This window comes from Danio rerio, chromosome 9, assembly GCF_052040795.2.
Source record: "Danio rerio strain M-AB ecotype USA chromosome 9, GRCz13ab, whole genome shotgun sequence".
In the NCBI taxonomy this organism is placed as follows: Eukaryota; Metazoa; Chordata; class Actinopteri; order Cypriniformes; family Danionidae; genus Danio; species Danio rerio.
Genome location: NC_141029.1, coordinates 31951851 through 31973629, shown reverse-complemented (window position 1 = coordinate 31973629; position 21779 = coordinate 31951851). Strand labels below are relative to the sequence as shown.

At 35.4% G+C, this 21779-nt stretch overlaps 2 protein-coding genes and 1 long non-coding RNA gene across 5 annotated transcripts; 1 reads left to right on the top strand and 2 right to left on the bottom strand.

Moving 5' to 3' along the window:
- Positions 1 to 822: 822 nt before the first annotated feature.
- Positions 823 to 3209, bottom strand: jagn1a (jagunal homolog 1a). Its single transcript, NM_001005774.2, has 3 exons — positions 3121 to 3209; positions 1891 to 1996; positions 823 to 1805 (listed from the first exon to the last, which is right to left on the bottom strand). Exons 2-3 carry the CDS (start codon positions 1977 to 1979, stop codon positions 1343 to 1345), a joined length of 552 nt encoding a protein of 183 aa, NP_001005774.1. The 5' UTR covers positions 1980 to 1996; positions 3121 to 3209; the 3' UTR covers positions 823 to 1342.
- Positions 3210 to 4003: 794 nt separating this feature from the next.
- si:ch211-283e2.7 lies at positions 4004 to 5792 on the top strand. 2 transcript variants are annotated; one of them, XR_015499585.1, is made up of 5 exons: positions 4004 to 4076; positions 4462 to 4539; positions 4634 to 4663; positions 4962 to 5022; positions 5655 to 5792. It is a non-coding gene; the product is annotated as a si:ch211-283e2.7 (long non-coding RNA). The 2 variants fall into 2 exon arrangements; XR_015499584.1 differs by lacking the exon at positions 4634 to 4663.
- Positions 5793 to 7930: 2138 nt separating this feature from the next.
- col8a1a (collagen, type VIII, alpha 1a) lies at positions 7931 to 21264 on the bottom strand. 2 transcript variants are annotated; one of them, XR_015498892.1, is made up of 4 exons: positions 21148 to 21264; positions 11306 to 11522; positions 8541 to 11063; positions 7931 to 8492 (listed from the first exon to the last, which is right to left on the bottom strand). XR_015498892.1 is itself a non-coding variant. In NM_001142374.1 (3 exon segments), coding segments are annotated over 2 exon segments (2136 nt in total). In that variant the 5' UTR covers positions 11520 to 11522; positions 21148 to 21181; the 3' UTR covers position 9141.
- Between the last annotated feature and the right edge of the window lie 515 nt (positions 21265 to 21779).

Below are 21779 nucleotides of genomic sequence, written 5' to 3'. Positions count from 1 at the left end.
ATGAGTATATGGATGTTTCCCAGAGAGGGGTTGCGGCTGGAAGGGCATCTGCTGTGTAAAACAAGTGCTGGATAAGTTGGTGGTTCATTCTGCTGTGGTGACCCCAGATTAATAAAGGGACTAAGCCAAAAAGAAAATAATGAATGAATGAATATTTTGCCGTGCCCTGAATAGACCCAGGCCCCAGTTTGAATCTGTCTTATAAAGCCACATAATTAATTGTTGTGAATGTAGTACATTTGACTATGGCTATTTCACTCCCAGTATGCCAAAATAATAGGCTCTTATTCAGTTAATAATAATATATTAGGCTTTGTAAAATTATCAGTTCAGTTTGCATTACAAATTATATTTGGACAAGTAAAAACTTTAATATCAGGCCTGTTTTCCTTGATCTTTATAATGACTGCCAACCGCTTTTCCACTAGACATTTTAAACAAGTTAAAAAAAAAAAAAAAAAACATGAAACCAGTGAAATTTTCAAAACTCTTTCCTCTGGATGTTGAACCTGCATTCAAAAAAAGAATCACATTCAAGCTGTTTACTATGATAATAATAAAGGAAAAATACATTTCTGCAGATAATGAGCGCTAAAACTACACAGAGAAGCCTGACACTCTGTTAAATTAGAAACATCAAGAAATTAAATGAAATACTTAATATTAACTACACTGTGCTTCCCAGTGATGGGTTGTTGCTGGGAGATGAAAACATAAAACATATGCTAGATAAGTTGGTGGTTGATTCCGCTGTGGCGACCCCTGATGAAAAAAGGGACTAAGCTAAAAAGAAAATGAATGAATTCACTGCAATTAAATATCTAAAGTATTTTTTTATTATTATTTATAAAGTGTAACATATGAATTGTATGGCTCTGTATAAACACACTGTAGACTGCAAACCTTCTGAATCGGAGGTAACAACTTGCAATGTAACAAAATGTTTTGTTTTAAATTAAATCTTAAAACATTTATATTGCAAAGTGAACATATATACGAAATATACGACAATACATGTAAAATACATCAAATGAACTGGCTTACAGTTATATATGAAGAGTATATGCAAAAATCTCTAAGTGTCATCTTACATCTTATCCTAAAATTCAACATTTTCTCAAGATTCTGTGTGTACAGTATGTTCAGTTATTTCACTTACAATGCAATGACAAGAAATGAAATGACTGAACCTACACAAGGATTTCTTGGAGAAAGTCTATTTTTAGAAGAAAATTTCAGATGTAACTGATCAGCTTTTTATTATAAAACATTATAAATGACTCCATGCATTATACAGTAGCAACTGAGACATAAATAGCGGTGAATGATTTCAGAAATGTTTTTATTTCTTCTTCTTCTCTAGTGTTGAGTTGAACCAGGCATCTAGAAGCTTCTTGCTGTAGTAGATCTGCCATGCATGCACTTGAATTGCAATCACCATGAGTAGATACATCACAGAAACAGCCGAGAAGCCGAAGATAAACCTGTAGGCTTTTCCATGTCGGTACAGCTGCTGGGCCAGAGGAAACATTTCCATCGCACCAAAAATCAAGGGTGCCACAGAGAACAATCCAGCACTTATCATGGAGATCACCAGGTAGCTGATGTTGTTTTTCGGCATGGCCAGCGCTCCAATAAACGAGGGCACGAGACTCAGAAGATATGGATACTCCCACTGATAGGGCATGGCCACCAGGTCATGAGACACCAAATTGAGGTGACTAACAGCCACTTGAGCTGCCACCAGTATCCATATGAGGAAATGCACTACGGTGAGCTTCTTTATCTCAGATTTTGATGAAGCACTGAAAGACAGGATTGGTGATGATGATAGATTGGTAATGTTATTGGTCATGTTAGATTGCAGGGATAGTTTGATGATATAGTTACCTCATTTGATAATGAGAAGCCACTTTCTCTCTGTGTTTGAAATCACCGCCATCAGTCCCTGCAGCTCTTGGCCCTGCACGAGATGCCATTGCCAATATCCAGATGACTGGAACACCATGCAAGTATATGCAGAAAAATAGATAGATTTAACAATTGATGTAAAGTTGATTTTATTTTTGCACATTTGGACTTTTTTCCTAATATTATAATTTCAGAAAAGTAATCTTTGCAAAATCTAAATTGGGAAATCATATTAGCAGCCAATGGCTATCAAAGAGCAACATGTTCAGAGTCAGTTCAATAGTGCTAAGGTTGTTTGAAGTCGTACTTTACATGCAAATATTCAAAGTAAAGTGGTAAATATAAGGACTGTGTCGCAAGTTGTCACTGTTCAAAAGTGAGTGAAAGTGTGAATATGAAAAAAATAATTACCTTAATGATTTATCTTTGTCTTATTAGTCAGAAAGATAAAGACTGGATATTGATACTACAGCTATTGAGAAAATGAGTGACCATTTGAAAATGATTGTAATTGTATTTACACTGCTCAAAAAAAAAAAAAAATAGGGAACACTTCAACAACACAATGTTCCCTTTATTTTCTTGAGCAGTATATATATATATATATATATATATATATATATATATATATATATATATATATATATATATAGATAGATAGATAGATAGATAGATAGATAGATAGATAGATAGATAGATAGATAGATAGATAGATAGATAGATAGATAGATAGATAGATAGATAGAGAATTTCATAGACAAACAGATTCAAGATTCAATACAGATAGACAGACAAACAGACAACACAATACCAATGTTTTAACTTAGGGAAAATTATAAAAATCTAAATTAATGTTTTAATTGGAGAAAATTCTCACCAGACCTTTACCACAATGAAACAAATATTACAAATTTACTAAATCTAAATTACCTTATCTTTAAATCCAGTATATCCGCGTATAGACAAAGCTGTAGCAGTCTATAAGCTAAGTTGACCAATTTTGCGTTTTCATATATAAGCATCGAAAGTGAAACACAATAATGCCTTTTTCTGGACAACTCAAAAACATAGGTACATCTTGCCTGCCGGTTTCCGGATGAGGGATAAACTAAACTCACCGTTCAAGAGACGTAATTAAAAGACGTGACACTGTACACATCGACAACTACTTTTCATGCAATGCGCCTTTAAATCGGCAATATAACCTACCGTATATCTTGATAAAACGTATCCGAAAGCGCCAGCGAGTACCCAAGATGAGGAAATGTTAACACAAAGGCTTTTTATCAATGAAAGGCAATAATATGTTGATCATGCGCACAAGATAGGCAGTAAAGGATCTCTCCGCCCCTCCGCACGCATTGATTTGACAGCAGCATCTCTTTCTGCGCATCCTCAGCATCACCGAGCACTGAGCAGGATGTGGGGGATTGTCTCATGAATATTAATTAGGTCCTCGACGGCCATTCTGTGGAAAGCGGATGTAATGTAACATCTGGCGTAATGCCTGCCTGGGTTATTAATATTAATTCGGTCACGTGACTAGAAAGATCCCAGCAAACAATGAGTTGGCGGACCGTTGGCGTTTTTTGGTCGGCACAAATTCAGCGGCTTGATACGAGCGGACCGCCGTCAGCTCACCGGCGGCAAGCCGCCCATTCTAAAAGTTATGTCGGCCCACCGGCGTTTTTTGGGTGGCACGCCGCCAGCGGATTACCGTGGGTGGACCGCCGTCGGGACACCATTGGCAAACCGATGGCCCACCCGGTGATGTTTTTAATGTTGTAGGCTGTTCTGTACCTGATATAAGTACTTTTGTTTAACACTTTTTACATTTAAAACGAATAAGGCACTGAATAAAAATATAGTTATTAATAAAAGCAAAGTTTAGTATATAAAACTAAAAGAGGTTTTAAATATAACAGGTTATTATTAAAACAAAACAAAATTGAGTTTAATAATCAAGATTTAATATAAAATGTCATTATTTAATATGTTTATGAATTGTTTAAATGTTTATGTAAATGCTGCGTGACTTTAAAGTGTCCATTACCGAGCCCCATTCAAGCACTGCAGCAGAGAGCGTTGTCATGGAAACGGAGCAACGACACGACACCTGACCGTCAACAGCACTTCTCTCATGCGGCAGTTTTCACTAATTTCAGGTAAGTTTAGTCGCTAAAATCACGCAAATGTTACATACAACTGTTTCTGACACTTTTCTTACTGGTAATTGACATATTTCTGTTGAACGTGTTTTTTATAGAGACTGGTGTGTCTTAAAAAAGTCCGTTAGAGTCTTAGCAGAGGTAACGTTAGCATTAGGCTAGCTATTGTTTATAAAAGTGTTGGCTTTTAATTACATTTTATGTGTAGATGAGAGGTTTCACAATGTTTTATTGGAGGTAGTTTACTTTATTTAGCCTAAAATAAGCACTGTACTGTCGACAAGAGCGAATTAAAATGTTAAAGTTAGTACATATGTGTTACTTTGATATTTCACAGTAATGTAAACTAATATCAATTTTAAAAAGTGCTCTGTGGTTTCAGAAGTGACAAAATTACCCCTACAACAGAAGAGAAGAGCCAAGATGAAGGGAGCTAATCACTGAGCTGGAGGAAACACAGGTAAGACTATAATTAACTGTTAAATAGATTAATGTGCATTTTTTTATAAGAAATCCCTACATTATCATGCAACTAATACATGTCTTGATTGCAGTTATTTTAAAGTTTTGACATCCAAACATAAGTGAGTGGTTTTAAAAATGTTTTACATTGCTTTTCTCAAAGCTGAATTTACAGCGTCAGTGCTCCAGTCCAAAATGTAATATTGTATTCATAATTTGCTGCTGATCAAGCACAATTTCTTATTTTTATCATGTTTTGTTATTTCAGGATTCATTGATGAATAGGAAGTTTATATTGAAAAGTATTTGAATCAGAAATCTTAACTCTCTTCTGATCAGTTTTATGCACCCTTGTTTAATACAAGTATCTATTTCTTAAAATGTGTTAGTAATATATATATTTTTATTACTTCTTTCTAGATTTTGGATCGTCCTCCACTCACTCTACCACTTTGTTTTTCCTTGCCAGACTTCATTCAAGGTAAGTAATATTATAGTGTCACTTAAAAGTACTCCCAATGATTAATTTTATTAATGTTAATATTAATATCAACTGCATCAAACAAATTAGCCTATTAGAATGATTTCTGAAGGGTCATCTGACACTGGAGTAATGATGCTAACAAATCAGCTTTGACCTCACATTAATAAAATACATGGTCACATTTTATTTTGATGGTCTGTTTTTTGAATTTAAGGTGCATTGCATCTACATGCCAACTAATTCTCATTAGATTATAAGTAGACTGTTAGGGTTGCGGTTAGGGTTGGTGTAAGTTGACATGTACTTGGTAAGTTTCTTAAAGTCAGTTAATGTCTGTTGAAGGAGCAGAATCAAGAGATATTAAGCAGACAGTCTATTAATACTCAAATGGACCATCAAAATAAAGTGTTACCAAATATATTTTAAAATGTATTGAAAATAAAAATCCTTATTTTAAACTTTAAAAATATTTCAGTGTTACTTTTAAAGTGTAAATTAATGTTATCGATCAAATCAATGCAGTCTTGATGTCCAATAAAAAGACAATAAAAAATACAAACATTAATGTCAATAATGATCTAGTTACTGATGATGGACAAAAATGATGACTGATGATTCTGTTATTTCAGGATAAGAAAGAAGCCTGCTACAAGAGAAACAGCGGAAGGGAGCCTCCAAGACATTTTTATTAGGATCTGCTAATCATGAGGGGGCAGACAAAAGAACCTGCATTTTCCTTCAGCTTAATATCAGGGGTCGCCACAGCGTAAGGAACTGGATATTACTTTGGCATATGTTTTACACAGCGGATGGCCTTCCAGCTGCAACCCAGCACAGTGAAACACCCATACACTCTCGTATTCACAGACACTTCTACACTATATTCAAATTTACCTATAGCACAAGTGTTTGGACTGTGGTGGAAACCCACACCAAAACAGGGAGAACATGCAAACTCCACACAGAAACGCCAGCAGACCCAACCGGGACTCATACCAGCAACCTTTTTGCTGTGAGGTGACAGTCTGAGCCACTGGGCTGCCCCAGTGTAGTTATTAATAACCTGCAGATGTTTTACTGTTTGATTTTGTAATAATAATGCACATTTAGATTTATTGTAATATGTATTTTAAAATTTATTCACAATGTAATTTATTTTTATGTTATTTATAATAACGTTAAATGTCATAAGAAAGTTATAATTTAATATAATATTATAATAAATAATTATAATAATGTTAAAATATAAATAATACAAATTTATTTATAATGTTTTTAAGTTTATTTTTTTAATGAGAAGTCTCAAAGTCTTCAAAGTTGTCTTTATTATAGAAAACTCATTGTTGAATGGCTACCACTTTACAATAAGGTTGTATGTATTAGTTAATGTATTTACTAACATATTAAACAATACATTTATTACAGTATTCATCTTTGCTAATGTTGGTAAATGGTAAAAGTTGTTAATTGTTTATTCATGTTAACTCGCAATGTATTAACTAATGTTAACAAGCATGACTGCTTTTATTAATGCATTAGTAAATGCTGTACATAAATTATGCTGTACAGGTATTGTTCATATTAGTTCATATTTAAACCATTAACATTACTTATAACATTACTTATAAAACTACTGTAAAATGTAACTGTTGTATGTATGTTGTTATATTATATTTGTATGTATTTTATATGTATTTATTTATTTTGTTATATTTGTTAACGTATGTGATTTCGAAACATTTGATTATAATCTAAGTGTTTAATGTATGTTCGTTATGCAGTATTATAAATAAATGTTATAATGATTAAGTATTTTGTACTTGATTTCATTATTGGACATATTTATATCGAATACAATTGTAAAGGCTAATATAATATTCAAAAATGACATGTGGACCGACCGTGGGCCGCCAGCGGACACTTATTTAAAACCAGCGGTCCGATGGCGGACCACCGTCGGAAAAGCGGCGGCAGCCGCTGGTGGGCCGCTGGAATAACGATGAGCAAATTGACGGTGGACCGCGGGCGGCGCCCGCCGGTGGACCGCCGACTTTGCCGCCGGCGGGCCGCCAGTGGCCCGCTGGTCTTATGTTAGCTGGGATCCAAAGAGAGGTTATCAAGAAACGTCAGAATGAAAGGCTAAACTAAATATTCACAAGCTTTCGATATTACCAGTTTTTTTCTTTTCTTTTTTGCAAAAACATATTGGGTTAGTCATTTAAATAGTTACAATGTACAATAATAATATATTAATAAATATGGGAAATATGTAACATGACTTATACAATCTATGTGCTTCTTTTTGATGACCTTCTGTGCACCACAATTATGTTGTATTGCATTAATAATGACTATATTTCAAGTAGCCTATTATTGATATCACTTGTGTCTGTGCTACTTCTTTAATACAATTGTTACTAAATACATTTTTATTTACTATTACAATAAATGAGCAGCCATAATAACAGTTCATGTTAAAATATAACCTTAGTATTTGCAAACAGTTAGTGTGATTTCACCAAGCAGGACATGTTCCTTAATCAAAATCTGTTTATTCTGGAACAACATTCCAAACAACCAATCAGATTTAAGCGATACATTTACAGTTTATGTTGCTAGGCTTACTGTTAGGGTTATGTGCTTTTGGATCATTGTCAACCAGCTATCAAGCCACCCTGATTTAAGTAATAGTTTACAGTAGGGTTTGAATTTCGGGGTAGAGATGAGGTATAGATTATGTTTTTGAACAGGAATGATCCAGGATCAGCATAGATGTTGGCAAAATCACATACACAATTTTCATACATAGTAAAAAAATTTAAATGGTAGAAAATCAGATTGTTAAAAAGAAACATGTTCATTTAATTGTTACAAAATTTAGACAAAAGAATGCGACTGTCATGTATTTATGGATGTAAATCATCTTTATTTACAAAAACAGACAAAAAACTAAGGAAATAAAAAAAGAAACACATTGGAGGCCATGAGTGATTCATAAACTTCACTGGATCAGACAGTTTCAGCACCATTGTTTAAAAGTGAGCAACAAATAAAAGAAAGGTTATTACACAGTCAGTAGTCCATAAAGAAAATAAAAGACAGAAAAAGCCATTCTAAGTAGAATGGAATCTATGGAAGTGATATGATATATGATTGGTGTAATTACAGTTAAAATGATAATTTTTACGACAATTCATTACAGAGATAGAGGTGGTTTTCAAATAAATTGGTAGTTTAAGCTAGTATGTTTGAGGGGGAGGAGTGTAAGATAAAAATGTATCACACACACACACATACAGTACACACACACATACAGTGCACACACACACACACACACACACGCAGCTGATTGAGATCCAAAAGTTTACGTTCATATAATTATTAATCACCTGTTTCTAAATGGTCTGTCTCTAAAACTGAGGGGGCACATATCCCCCTGCCACCCCCACCCCCTAGTTGCTATGCCCCTGCACACACACACACACACACACACACACACACACACACACACACACACACACACACACACACACACACACACACACACATTGTTGCAGTTCACATAGCGCTTGCATTACAGTAAGTGTGCAAAACTACATAAAAAAACATTGATAAAGAAACAATCAGATATGTCGTGTTTTTGAAAAATCAAATGGCTTTTCTCATCTCATTCAAAACAAATACATTAGTTATCATGCAAATGTCAAAAAGACAATAAAATAGTGTGCTAAACATTTTAAAGCATGTATACTCATGTTGGATACCATCAATTAAGCAAATACATAAATACATTACAAAAACAATCCATTTTGTCAAATTTTGTTCAGTCTGTTTAAATGCAGTGTCGAATTGATTATTCTTACTACAATCTGCGAGAGTCATTGTGCAGTGTATCTTTATAGACACAGTACTCTGTCATTTAGCATTGCATATACCCACACAGTCTGTAGATATTGACTGATATTATTGGGATCTTTAAATGAGCTTTTTCAATAAGTCTTCTTTCTTTCCTGTGAGCACATACTTAAAAATTCAGACATTTTTTAAAAGTCAAACATTTGAATGTCAGTCCTTTCTTCTTTATTTTTCCTTCAAATTCTTACTTATTCTTGCTATTTACATTGGGTAAAGTAAAAACCCGGAGAAGGAGGAGTGGACAAATTGTCCTGCATAAAATCCAGCCGCCTGGTCAGATGGTAATTGTAAATAGACTGTGTCTCCTGGTTGTAAAGGAATCACAGCACTCCCAGATGCTTGATCAAGGAATCCCTTTTTGTACTCATCATATGTATACATAACCGGTTCTCCATTTCTGTAGAGCCCAACCCATACATTTGCACCCTTGCAGTGCACATGATATGCAAAATAGTAAACACCTGGGAGGTCACAGGTGAACACACCTGTCTGAGGGTTGTAATTCTGACGTCCATTGTACAATAGTTTGTCAAGCACTATTGGTGTGCCAACAGGAGGGAATGGTGCGGTGAGTTTGGCAGTGAAAGCAGGCATCTCCAGGCCGTTGGCACCCATCATATCACCCTCACCTGCATATTTCCCTTTCTTGTAGCCAGCTTTCACACCATCAAGGGCAGGACCCATTTCAGGAAGAACACCCATTAGATCAGGGGAAGGAGCGGGGCCTGGCGGTCCAGGAGGCCCTGGTGGACCTTGGATTCCTGGCTGACCTGGTGATCCATTTGGGCCTGGTGGACCTGGAGGACCAACTGGACCCTGGATTCCAGGGCTGCCTTCACCAGGTTGACCAGCTTGACCTGGTGGACCAACTTCTCCTTTTGGCCCGGGAGGTCCAGGTGGCCCAAGTAGTCCTCCTGGTCCTGCAAGTCCTGGAATGCCTGTGGGACCCCGTGGTCCTTCAGGACCAGGTGGACCAGTTTCTCCTTTAAGACCAGGTAGGCCAGATTGACCTGGGGGACCAGGTAGACCATTGCTGCCACCTTCTCCTTTGGGACCAATAGGTCCTTGCGGTCCTCTTGGCCCAGGTTCTCCATCTTCACCTGGTTGTCCTGGTTGGCCAGGAATTCCTGGAGGACCTGTTAGCCCAATAGGTCCTGGATCTCCCTTGGCACCTCCTGCACCTCCCTCTCCTTTAAGTCCAGGTGAACCAACTTCACCTGGTGCTCCTATTGGTCCTGAAGGGCCTGGAAGGCCAGTTTGACCAGGGGGACCCATCATGCCTGGTTGACCCATATGACCCTTTTCTCCTTTTGGTCCTTGAGGACCAGGAAGCCCTCCCATTCCTCTGTCACCCTTTGGGCCAGGATATCCAGGTTTTCCAAATCCAGGTAGCCCAGGTTTTCCAGGTAACCCTGGAGGTCCATGTAATCCTTTGTGGCCAGGTGTACCTGGCTGGCCCGGTAATCCTTTTTCTCCTGGACTTCCAATACCCGGTGCCCCTTGTGGACCCTGTGGGCCCTTTTCCCCAGGTGGACCCTCTGGGCCTGGCTCGCCAGGCTCTCCAGGTTTGCCTGGCACACCAGCTGGACCCGGTATGCCAGGAAGGCCAGTCTTACCCACCCCTGGCAATCCAGCTGGCCCTCGAAGTCCAGGTGGCCCAACTGGCCCTTTGGGTCCTTGTGGGCCCGGTAGTCCAATTCCTCTGTCTCCTTTAGGTCCAGGTAACCCTGGAAGACCAGGAAAACCTTTATGTCCTGGCTCTCCTTTATTCCCTGGCTGTCCTGGTAATCCTTGTCCACCAGGCTTTCCTATTCCTGGCAAGCCAGAGGGTCCTGGAGGGCCAGGGGGTCCAGCGATGCCTGGTTGTCCATCTTCACCTCTGGGTCCCTGTTCACCTGGTTGTCCAGGTTGCCCAGGATCTCCTGCTTTACCAGGCATACCTGACATTCCTGGCTTACCAATTCCAGGATATCCTGGAGGACCAGGAGGTCCTGGCTTTCCAGGAGGGCCTTGGATACCATTGCCTTGAGGCCCAGGAGGTCCTTGGGGCCCAGGAGGACCAACAGGCCCTTGAGCTCCAGGCTGACCTTGAACACCCTGCTCACCTCTGGGAATGGTCTCACCTATGCAAGAGACAAATTCAGGACAAGGTATAAAAATATATGTCATTAATGGAATTTAATGAAAACCAAATAAATTTACAAATTAGTAAAACAAATTTATAGGTAATAAATGTGTGCATTAGATACAGTAATGACTAAGTATATCCATACCTTGTTGTCCAATGTAAAATAATAACAAGCTAACAATATTAATGTATACTATATACAATGTGATAAGCGCTAATATATATAAGTGCTCATACCTTTGTTATCCTTGCCTTTGTTAAGGTGCATTGGTAGATCTTTTCTGTAGTGTGGATATGGCATGTGTGGCATTTCCTTTCCCATGCCCATGTGCATCTGTGGTAAGGGTTGATGTTGCTGAGGATGCGACTTGTGTGGATAATATCCACCTCCAAAAGCTAATGGCAAAAAAGTCAGTTGCACCAAAGCTACCAGGAAAGCAGCCATGGCCATGGCCTGTGAAAACAAAACAAAGAATTAAACAACCAATTAATAATCAGTAAGAAAATCTATTTATTATTTAATAAATAAAGTGATACATTGACAAGTGCCAATCAAAAAATTGACTGCTTATTAATAGCAAATCATGTAAATGAACCTCAATTTATCAAGGTTTAATACAAATAACTTACAACATTTAAATAAAGGACCTAAATGTAATGTACAGAACAATACTAACAGCTTCAATTAATTTTAATTACAGCACACTAAATCACATGATAAGAAATAAAAGTTACAACATTAAACTAGCAAAATGCTTATTGAGAGAATGTCATATGAGCACAGTGGTTGTGATTTTCTTTTTTCGCATTTACATTTAATCACATTTGTTGGTTACTTAAATTGACTGTAAAGGTTTAATTCAGTAACATGAGAAACAAAAGGTGAAGAATGCAATGACTACTGCTAAGGTATCAAGAAAATAAGTGTGTGTTGTAGGGTACAGTGGGATTTGAGAAAATCATGAATATTCATGAATTATGATGATTAATCTAAATTAATGTAATGAAAATGTCCAAACCTCGAAAACCAAGCAATTTAGCTTAAATTTTTGAATGTTGCTAAAAAACAGACTTCTATGAAAAACATTTATAATTCTTTACAAAATATATATTGAATTTGACTGAACAATATAACAATGAATTTGAGTGTTATCATCTCCTCATACCTACTTTAGATATCCCAATCGTCAATCCAAAAAATTATCTACACACTTAAATGAAATGTAACACTTAAACCTTTAAACTACCTTTCTTTTTACTAAAAGCATGTCAAAAACAGGAAGCAAGATGCCCTTTACTGGAATTTCACACTTCCAAAACTCTCCAGGGACGTTCTCAGTAACTAGAAAGAAATTTTCAGCAATTCACCTTTCACACTGCAGGAATCCCAGACAGCAAACAGTGCATTGTGCATGTGCATGTGTACATTGCTTTACTTTTACTCTTTTACTTTTTTTGATGTGGCTTGTCTTTTGTTAAATAACCAAATCCATGTTTTTTTTATACAGTACTTAATTAATTCATTCTACGGAACAAAAATACAGGCTATGAAGTAAATGAAGCAAGAATTGTATTAAGATGACGGAAATGACAGAGTTGACCTATGGCTTTTTCTCGGGCTGCTGAGAATCACACAGATATGCTATAGGCTTCTAAGCTTTCCACTCTTTGCAATGTAGAGATATATTTTCTGGCTGTAGACCAATCAGAACGTCATAAAAATATTTCACTTGATTTAGCATCATGTACTGCAATGCTAATAATAGCATCCACTACAAAACTAAAGCCTGTCAGCGGATTTGACAGCATTAATTAAATGTCATGGAAAAAGTCATAGAGTTTCATGTAATTTTAATATCTAAATTAGTTTTTAAATCAAATCACACATTCTCATATGTGACATTTTGTGAAATTTGTCAGTTCAGTCAGTCAGTTCGCAGAGATGTCATTTACTGATGAAAAATGTTAAATTCAGGGATCATACACTCCAAAAATTACATTTGCTATCATGGTGGGGATTTCAGTGAGTTAAAGTCATCTTAAAATTCTAGTGTTGAAAAAATGGGTCAATATAAAGACTAAAGCAGCTTTATATGAGCGTTTAGATTATAAATTATCTAATAGGGACGATGCAGGGGTCCCTTTATGTATCCCAGTGTGGGAAGACTTTTTTTTTATGTGACGATGCCTTCAAATACAATTTTACATTACTCACCAGGTACTTTTTATAATATTGTACTTTTGTCCTTAGTAACCACTGTATACATCCTGGCTTTACATTTAGTAGGCATACCAGTGATCATTTGTAATTTGTGTTTGTATTATTTTGTCATGAACCAAAATAGAACAATAAAAAACAGTGAATAAAAAAATTACATTTGCAGTTTGTTAAAACTATTTAATTAAAATCAGTTGAAACAACAAAATTCTTGAGTTTTTTTATACAAATTAATTGTTTTATGTTTAATCTACTTAAATTTGTAAAACAAAAAAATTGTTAATTTAATTCCTTCATGTAGTATCAACACAAAACTATTGTGTGGAACCCAACATTTCTTTTACAGTGTAGTCCAGTTACATCTTAAACACTTCAGACTTTTTAAATGACTTCATATTTCTACAATATGTCAAATGAAGTTTAATTTACCCACATTAAAATAGAGCAATCAGTATGTAAATCTTACAGGAAAATTTGTTTTATTATTAGTCAGGCATCACTGCAGTGACCAGAACAATTTATATAATAGCATAATATTGTTCATTCATTCATTCATTCATTCAATTATTTTCTTTTCGGTCAAGTCCCTTTATTAATCTGGTGTTGCCACAGCAGAATGAACCGCCAACTTATCCAGCACATGTTTTATGCAGCGGATGCCCTTCCAGCTGCAAACCATCTCTGGGAAACATCCATACACTCTCATACACTTTGGACAATTTAGCCTACCCAATTCACCTGTACCGCATGTCTTTGGGCTGTGGGGGAAACTGGAGCACCCAGAGAAAATCCAAACGAACACGGGGAGAACATGCAAACTCCACACAGAAATGCCCACTGACCCATCTGAGACTCAAACCAACAACCTTTTTGCTGTGAGGCGACAGCACTACCTACTGTGCCACTGCATTGCCCAGAATAATATTATACCACTTGATTTAAGATGAAATTACTCAGTGTCATTCAAAGGAAATCAGTATGGCTTTTAGAAAATGTATAATTTTATTCAGCAGTAGTTAGGCAAATTGATGAAAAAATGCCAATAAAAACATTTACAATGTTACATTTTGACACATTTATAAACTTCAAATAAATGTATGTCTGAATGTTCTATTCATCAAACAATACTGAAAGATATGTTGTCATATAAAAAATTGTTTTCGTTCATTCATGAATGAACCACCAACTTATCTAGCCCATGTTTTACACTGCGGATGCCCTTCCAGCTGCAACCCATGACTGGGAAACCGGAGCACCTGGAGAAAACCCATGCAAACATGGGAAGAACATGCAAACTCCACGCAACGCCAACTGACCCAGCCATGGCTAGAACCAGCAACCTTTTTGTTGTGAGGCGATTGTGCTACCCACTGCACCACCATGCTGCCCAAATAGTTTTCAACATTGATGGTAATAATAGATGTTTCATACACACCAAACAACATATTCAAACATTTTCTCAAATTTTTTTTTATCAAAATGCAGTAAAGTTGTTACAAATTTCAGCTTTACCACCACATAAATAAATATTTTAAAATAGAAAACAGCTATTTTAAATCGTGACACAATATTACTATGGCGACATGGTGGCTCGTGGTTAGCACCGTCACCTCACAGCAAGAAGGTTGCTGGTTTAAGTCCCGGTTTGGTCAGTTGGCATTTCTGTGTGGAGTTTACATGTTTTCCCCGTGTTTGTGAAAGCACTCCAGGTGGTCCGGTTTCCCCAACAGTCCAAAGACATGTGGTATAGGTGAACTGAATAAACTCAATTGGTCGTAGTGTATGTGTGTGAATGTGAAAGTGTATGTGGGTTTTCCAGTACAGGTTTGCAGCTGGAAGGACATCGCCTGTGTAAAACATATACTGGATACGTTGGCGGTTCATTCTGATTCCTGATGAATAAAGGTACTAAGGCAAAGGAAATTGAATGAATACTACCACACTGTAAAAAAATCCTGGTTGCCTTAAATTTTTATCCTGAATCAAATTATCCTTATGAGACTATTGAACTTATATATTGTGACTTATAACAGTTTGCGTAATTTATAAAATTAAGTTAGAACATGATTAACTCAGTTTATTAAGTTACAATGACCTAAAACATAAGCTGTCAGGACTAATTGATCACAGAATTTTTTACAGAGTACTTGTAATTATTATTTTTTTTGTCAAATGAATGCGTCTTTGGCAAACTGTAATACTATCATCGCCTTACACTACTATACAAAGCTCTTACATTTATAGTACTTTAATCTATCAGTTTAAGATTTGACAATAAGGATTACTTAGGTGGCTAAATTTATCCTAAACAGGACCTCTGACCCTAGTAAAAATGAAAGTCCTCCATGCTGTTTGTGAAATGCTCTCCTGGAATTTCAATGAATACATGAACGCCTCTGCAAATAAGTCTAGTTAAACACTCACATTCGGCCGCTCGCTGAGGAACCCAGATGGCCGACACAACTTAAAGCAATCCCTTCCTTGCTCTTGTCTGCTTATAGACCCTCATTCACCCTCGTCCTTTCTTTCGTTCGGTCTCTCACACCCTTTTTCTTCCATCTTTACAGAGCAGTGCATTGACAAAAGAAGCGCATAAATCATCAATGACAACACTTTTATTCGGGCTCTCGGTGGGAAGAGATGGAGGGGTGAATCCTAGTGCAAATCAAGGGAGGTTGTGATATAGTGACGTCAGTAGATTTCAGACTATCAGTTGAAGAAGTTGATTAATGTACAGTTAAAGTCCGAATTATTAGCCCCCCTCTGATTTTTTTTTTTTTTTAATTTCCCAAATGGTGTTTAACAGAGCGAGGACATTTTCACAGTATGTCTATTAATATGTTTTCCCTCTGGAGAAGCTCTTATTTGTTTTATTTCAGCAAAATGTTTCAAAAACCATTTTAAAGACAAAATTATTAGCCCCTTTAAGCTATATATTTTTTCTATAGTCCACAGAACAAACCATCGTTATACAATAACTTGCCTAAGTTCCCTAACCTGCCAAGTTAATTAGCCTAGTTAAGCCTTTAAATGTCACTTTAAGCTATATAGAAGTGTCTTGAAAAATATCTAGTCGAATATTATTTACTGTCATGATGGCAAAGATAAAATAAATCAATTAGAAATTGATTTATAAAACTATTATTACAAATGTGTTGAAAACAATATTCTTTCTATTAAACAGAAATTGGGAAAAAATAAACAGGGGCTAATAATTCTGACTATACTGTATATGTTGGTAAATAGTAAATAGAATTGTTTGTGGGTCATAGAATAGATGTTTCTCTTGTTTACATTTTGTATGTGATTTTATACACATAAAACGTATAATAAATTCAAGTGAAGGTATTAATTATGTAAATAAAATGATGGATGATAAAATAATGTTTCATTGTTAATAAGCATATTTATGTAAAAATGAAACAACATTCTGACCTGTACTTGATATATAAAATAACACATTTACAATGACAATTAATTACACTGTAAAAAGTGATTAGTTGACTCTACTTAAAAATGTGTTGTTTTTAAAAAGATTAGTTGACCTTACTTGAGTGAGAAAACTTGTTGTCTTGAACTGCACTCTAAAACAATGATTTTTGTTGCTTGTTCAAAGTACTTATTTAAAATGAGCTGAAACAACACAAACAACACAATTCTTGAGTTGTTTTCAAGACAACTTAATTGTTTTATGTTCAATCCACTTAAGTTTGTAAAAACAATAAAGCTAACAATCAATTTGTGTTGGGAGAACATAAAGGAATTGTGTGAAAGCCAGCTTTTTTTACAGTGTGTGTGCATAATTTAAAAAATGGGTTACGTTAACTTAACAGTTCTAAGCTAAAATGGGTTAACTTATTATTATTTTTATATAAAGTCAGCTTGACTTTTAAAGCAATGGGTTTACTCACTTTTTCAAGTAAAGTAACTAAGTCGTTTTTTGCAGTGCAGTGTAATTCTTCAGCGGTGAATGAATGTCATAAAATGATTCTTGATCTAAGTATGCTCAACATGGTTCTGTCTTCTGTAAATCGTAGTAAATATATTATTTTATTTGCTCAGAAAAAAAAAATAAATAAACAGGATACCTTCTACATCAGGAATAAAAGTAGCATTAAATCTGCTGCATTCAATTGTATACTCACTAATACTTAAAAAGACATTTAAATTGAATTAAACCCTTGTACATGAATTACCAATTTACTTTCTACATCTGAAATATAAGTACACTGTAAAATCCAAGAAGTTAAGGTAACTCGAAACTGATTGCTACAAACCATTTAGGTTCAAAAAGTAATCCTACTACATTTGAGTAAATGAAGCAATTTGAGCACAGTAAAACCCAATAAATGAAGAGAACTCAAACCTACAGAGTACTGTAAAACCCAATAAGTTAAGGCAACTCAAATCATTTGAGGAAACCGATTACAGCAAACCATTTGAGTTAAAAATTAATCTATATGAGTACTGTAAACTTACTTTATTTAAGTTGAAGTAAAAATATATTTAATTAACTCATTATCCTCAACACTGAGTTCAAAACTCTTTTCTGATGAGAAGAATTAACTTTCAATTTTGATTTAACTACACTCATTTCATTTGATAAAGTTGACTGTTGGGTTTTACAGTGTAGGATTAAATCTGCTGTATTACATATGTATAATCACTAATTCCTTAAAAACCCATTATAATTTACTTAAACCCTTATACATGAATTACTAAAAATTAAAATAACTTAAGAGGTATATGATGGCAAGTTTATATAAGAGATTAGAAATGAGCACAGTTATAAAAAGTTATTTGTTTTACAGCGCATGTTTCAATGTCAATGTCTTCTTTTATCTGTGTTCTGATGAGGCAGACAGCTTATTTTGTGCACTGGGAATCAGAGCTCCCAGCCCGTCTGTGAAATAAACAGGTCTCTCTTTTTTTTTGGATGTACAACAGGGTCTTCATTCTCTCTGAGCATCTGTTGGGTCATTTAGAAGCATTTTAACAGCTGAGTGTTAATAAGAGTGAGAAACACAGCGAGGATCTGCTAGCCTCAAACTGCATGTGTGTGTGTGGGGAGAGAGAGAGAGAGAGAGAGAGAGAGAGAGAGAGTGAGAGAGAGAGAGAGAGAGAGAGAGAGAGAGAGAGAATTAAAATAATTAGAAAGATGGAAAGAATCTGTCTATCTATCCACTGTATCTATTTTTATTTGGATTGACTGTTCCAGGAAGAATCTTTAGCATCTATTGTAGTAAAAAAATATTATACTTTATATATTACTGGAACATATTGTTATTCTGAGAATGTATGGTTCTTGGTGAAACTGTTCATCCATACATCCATTCGTCCATTCGTCCATCCATTCATCCATCCATTCGTCCATCCATTCGTCCATCCATTCGTCCATCCATCCATCCATGCATCCATCCATCTGTCTAATTTAGAAGATTATTGTATTTCAAAATGCTCAGCTATATTGAAACATTCAGTTTCACTTGTTATGAGATTCTTCATTATGCTGGATTGTTTTGATATTCTATTAAGCTGTTTTAAATCCTTTAAAGTCCTACATTAGGTAGACAAAGTTATATTCCTTAAAGATTTAAGTCTTTTACTGATTACAGATTACATAATGTCAACTGTAGTGAACAACATTCTGTTTTTCGTTTTATGTAAAATATTCTGACTATTTTTTTATTGCTTTAAGATGACTTTTCACCTGGGTTTAAATATATTTAATTATTTAAATTGTTGTTTTTGAAAGAATTGCAGTGAGATTTGAGTTGATAATAATTTGTTCAGTTCAAAAAAATTTATATATAAAAATATATTATTTATTAATATATCTATTCTAAAAAAATAAATCTAAATGTCAATTTGACAACTGGCTGAATTAATTGAGCCATGAACATGTAAATCTGTGATCAAATTCTTTAAACATTTCTCTAAAACTTTTTATTTTCTCTAGGGTACTGCATTTTGAACCCCAAAGACCTTCAGTAGACAAAAACTATTGAATGAATACATATCACTAAGCATTAAAACAGCAATGACATTCCACATTAATTCAGGCTTTAAAGTTTGTCCAGCCTTCCAGAATGGACAGTTAGTAAAAATCAATGGAGATTATGAAGACATAGTTTTTCATAATCATAGTGATTTATCACAAGTGTAGTAAAATGCATACTTATTTGTTTTTGCTCTTTTTAATTTGAAAATCCTGTTGAAACTGGGATTGTTTTACATGACATTAACATGGCTATTCAATATTTGGTATACAGTAAAAACAAAATGATGAAAATTGTATATTATATTATAATTATATTATAACAAGTACTTTTTGGGATTTGACTGCTTGACACACATGCAAGAGCACTAAAAAAATGAAAGCAAGGAACATTTAAGAAAACCAACTAACCTAGCAAGTTCTTTGCATTGTCTTGTGTACTATAATATCCAAATGCTAGTGAGAAGAAGAGAAATAAAAAATATATATTAATATCAGTCTGCATATGCAGGGGCAGATTTAACCAGTAAGCAAGGTAAGCAGCCACTTAGGCCCCCAGGAAATCTAAGGGCCCCAAAAAATCTGAGGACCCCCAAATAAATACCTAGAAGTCAAGATTATACATAAAAAGTATATATAACATTGCTTCCTATCATATTTGCACGGTGAGGGTCTAAAAATGTTAATTTGAATGTAATTATTACATCTGCACAAATGTGCCCCCACTCTAAAACTTGGACCCTTACAGCAGCCAAATCAGAAAAGATTTAGTTTTAAAAATGAAATAGCTTATTTATTATTTTTAGTTAAATTCATTTAAAGATAGCAAATCAATTCAAAAGATTTACAAGATGCTTTACATGTTATTATTATCATTATTTTGCATTAAGATAAATGTAGAAAAGGAGATTGAGTAATATAAGAAAAGAAAACAGCAAAATATATAAAAAATAAAGTAGAAAAGGTGCATTTTAAAACTTTTGGGGCCCATGGCTGGAATTGCTAACAGAACCTTAAATCACTAAACCTGTCCCTGTGTATATGTGATGGACATTGGTTATGAAGGCTCATTTGAGAGCCTCTTAAGTAAAATACCCTCCTATTTACAAAAAGACCTGATCCGGAAGCAAATCACCCTTTTTTACGGAACATAGAAGTCCTCATCATGACAGAATTTAAGACACAACGCTACATCATTTTTAAATACCAATTCTGACAGGTCAGCACATTTAAGTGGTCTAACATTAGCTTATTAATGAAACTACTAACAGAAGCATGCTACAACTAAATAACCCAAATATGCCCGGTTGCTATTTGCTCATTTCCGCAACTCAAAAGTCTCACTTGCAAAGCTAAACTGATTGACTGACAGCCACACTGTTTATTTCCACACATGAATGTTAAAACAAAGACAGCCTGCCTTCACAAGTCTCGTCTCATTGTGCCTCTAATGGACGTCTGCTTTATATTCCTCTCACAACTTAGAGTTAAACTAACAGTTCACAATCAGATACACACTAGCTCAATCACACACGCATGCAAAGACACCATATGGTCGCCACCAGGAGGGGGAGCTAACACTTTATCACAGAAAATTGCCCACAAAACTTCTTTAAGCAGAAGTATGCATCAGAAAATCTGAATATACTCTAAAGTTTTCTGTATACACATTCATAAATGCACAACATAAACCCCTCATAAATAATCAAACATGCTAAACATTGCCTTACACACACACACACACATACACACACATGGCAATTTCTGTTCATTCATCACTCCCACTTGCAGACACTCAGATAAGAAACCCACAAACATTGTGATGAATGAAATGATAAAGTGTATTAAAGTGTATCTCCTTACCTTTCCTCTGAACGGCCGTAGGAGAAGATAATCTCAAGGATTGGTGGGCTCACTCTCAGAAAGACCCCGAAAACACACACCTTGACCGACTGACCAATGCAAACTGGACATAAACAGGCAGAAGACTCCTGACGACCACCTTTTATCCACAGCAGGGCGGAGCCAGAGAGCAAGGGAGGGAGAACACAGGCATGCACACACTCACAGAGAGAAAGAGAGAGAGAGAGACTAGCACAGCATATAGAAGAACATTCAACAGTATAAAGGTACAGTGTTTTCAGAGTGGATACGATACCAAGATTTGTTTGATTTTCCAAACCACTGTCTAGTGATGGCAGTTGTGGTACAAGATGTCTAAGAGCTTTCCTGTTTACTGATTAGTCACCGTATTCTCAACTGAGGTAGAACTGCACTGTTAGGGTCACAGCTGGAATTTTATAAGATCAATGACGCAAAATGTGAAAAAAACATTCCTCTTAGGGAAAGTTTGCGTGTATTGGCCAAAATAATCCACAAAAATGAACTGAAGTTTTTTCTTACTGAAGTTGTTTATTACTGTTCTATAATATAAAATATAGTACAATGTAATATAAAATAATGTAATATAATAAAATAAAATATAATATAATATA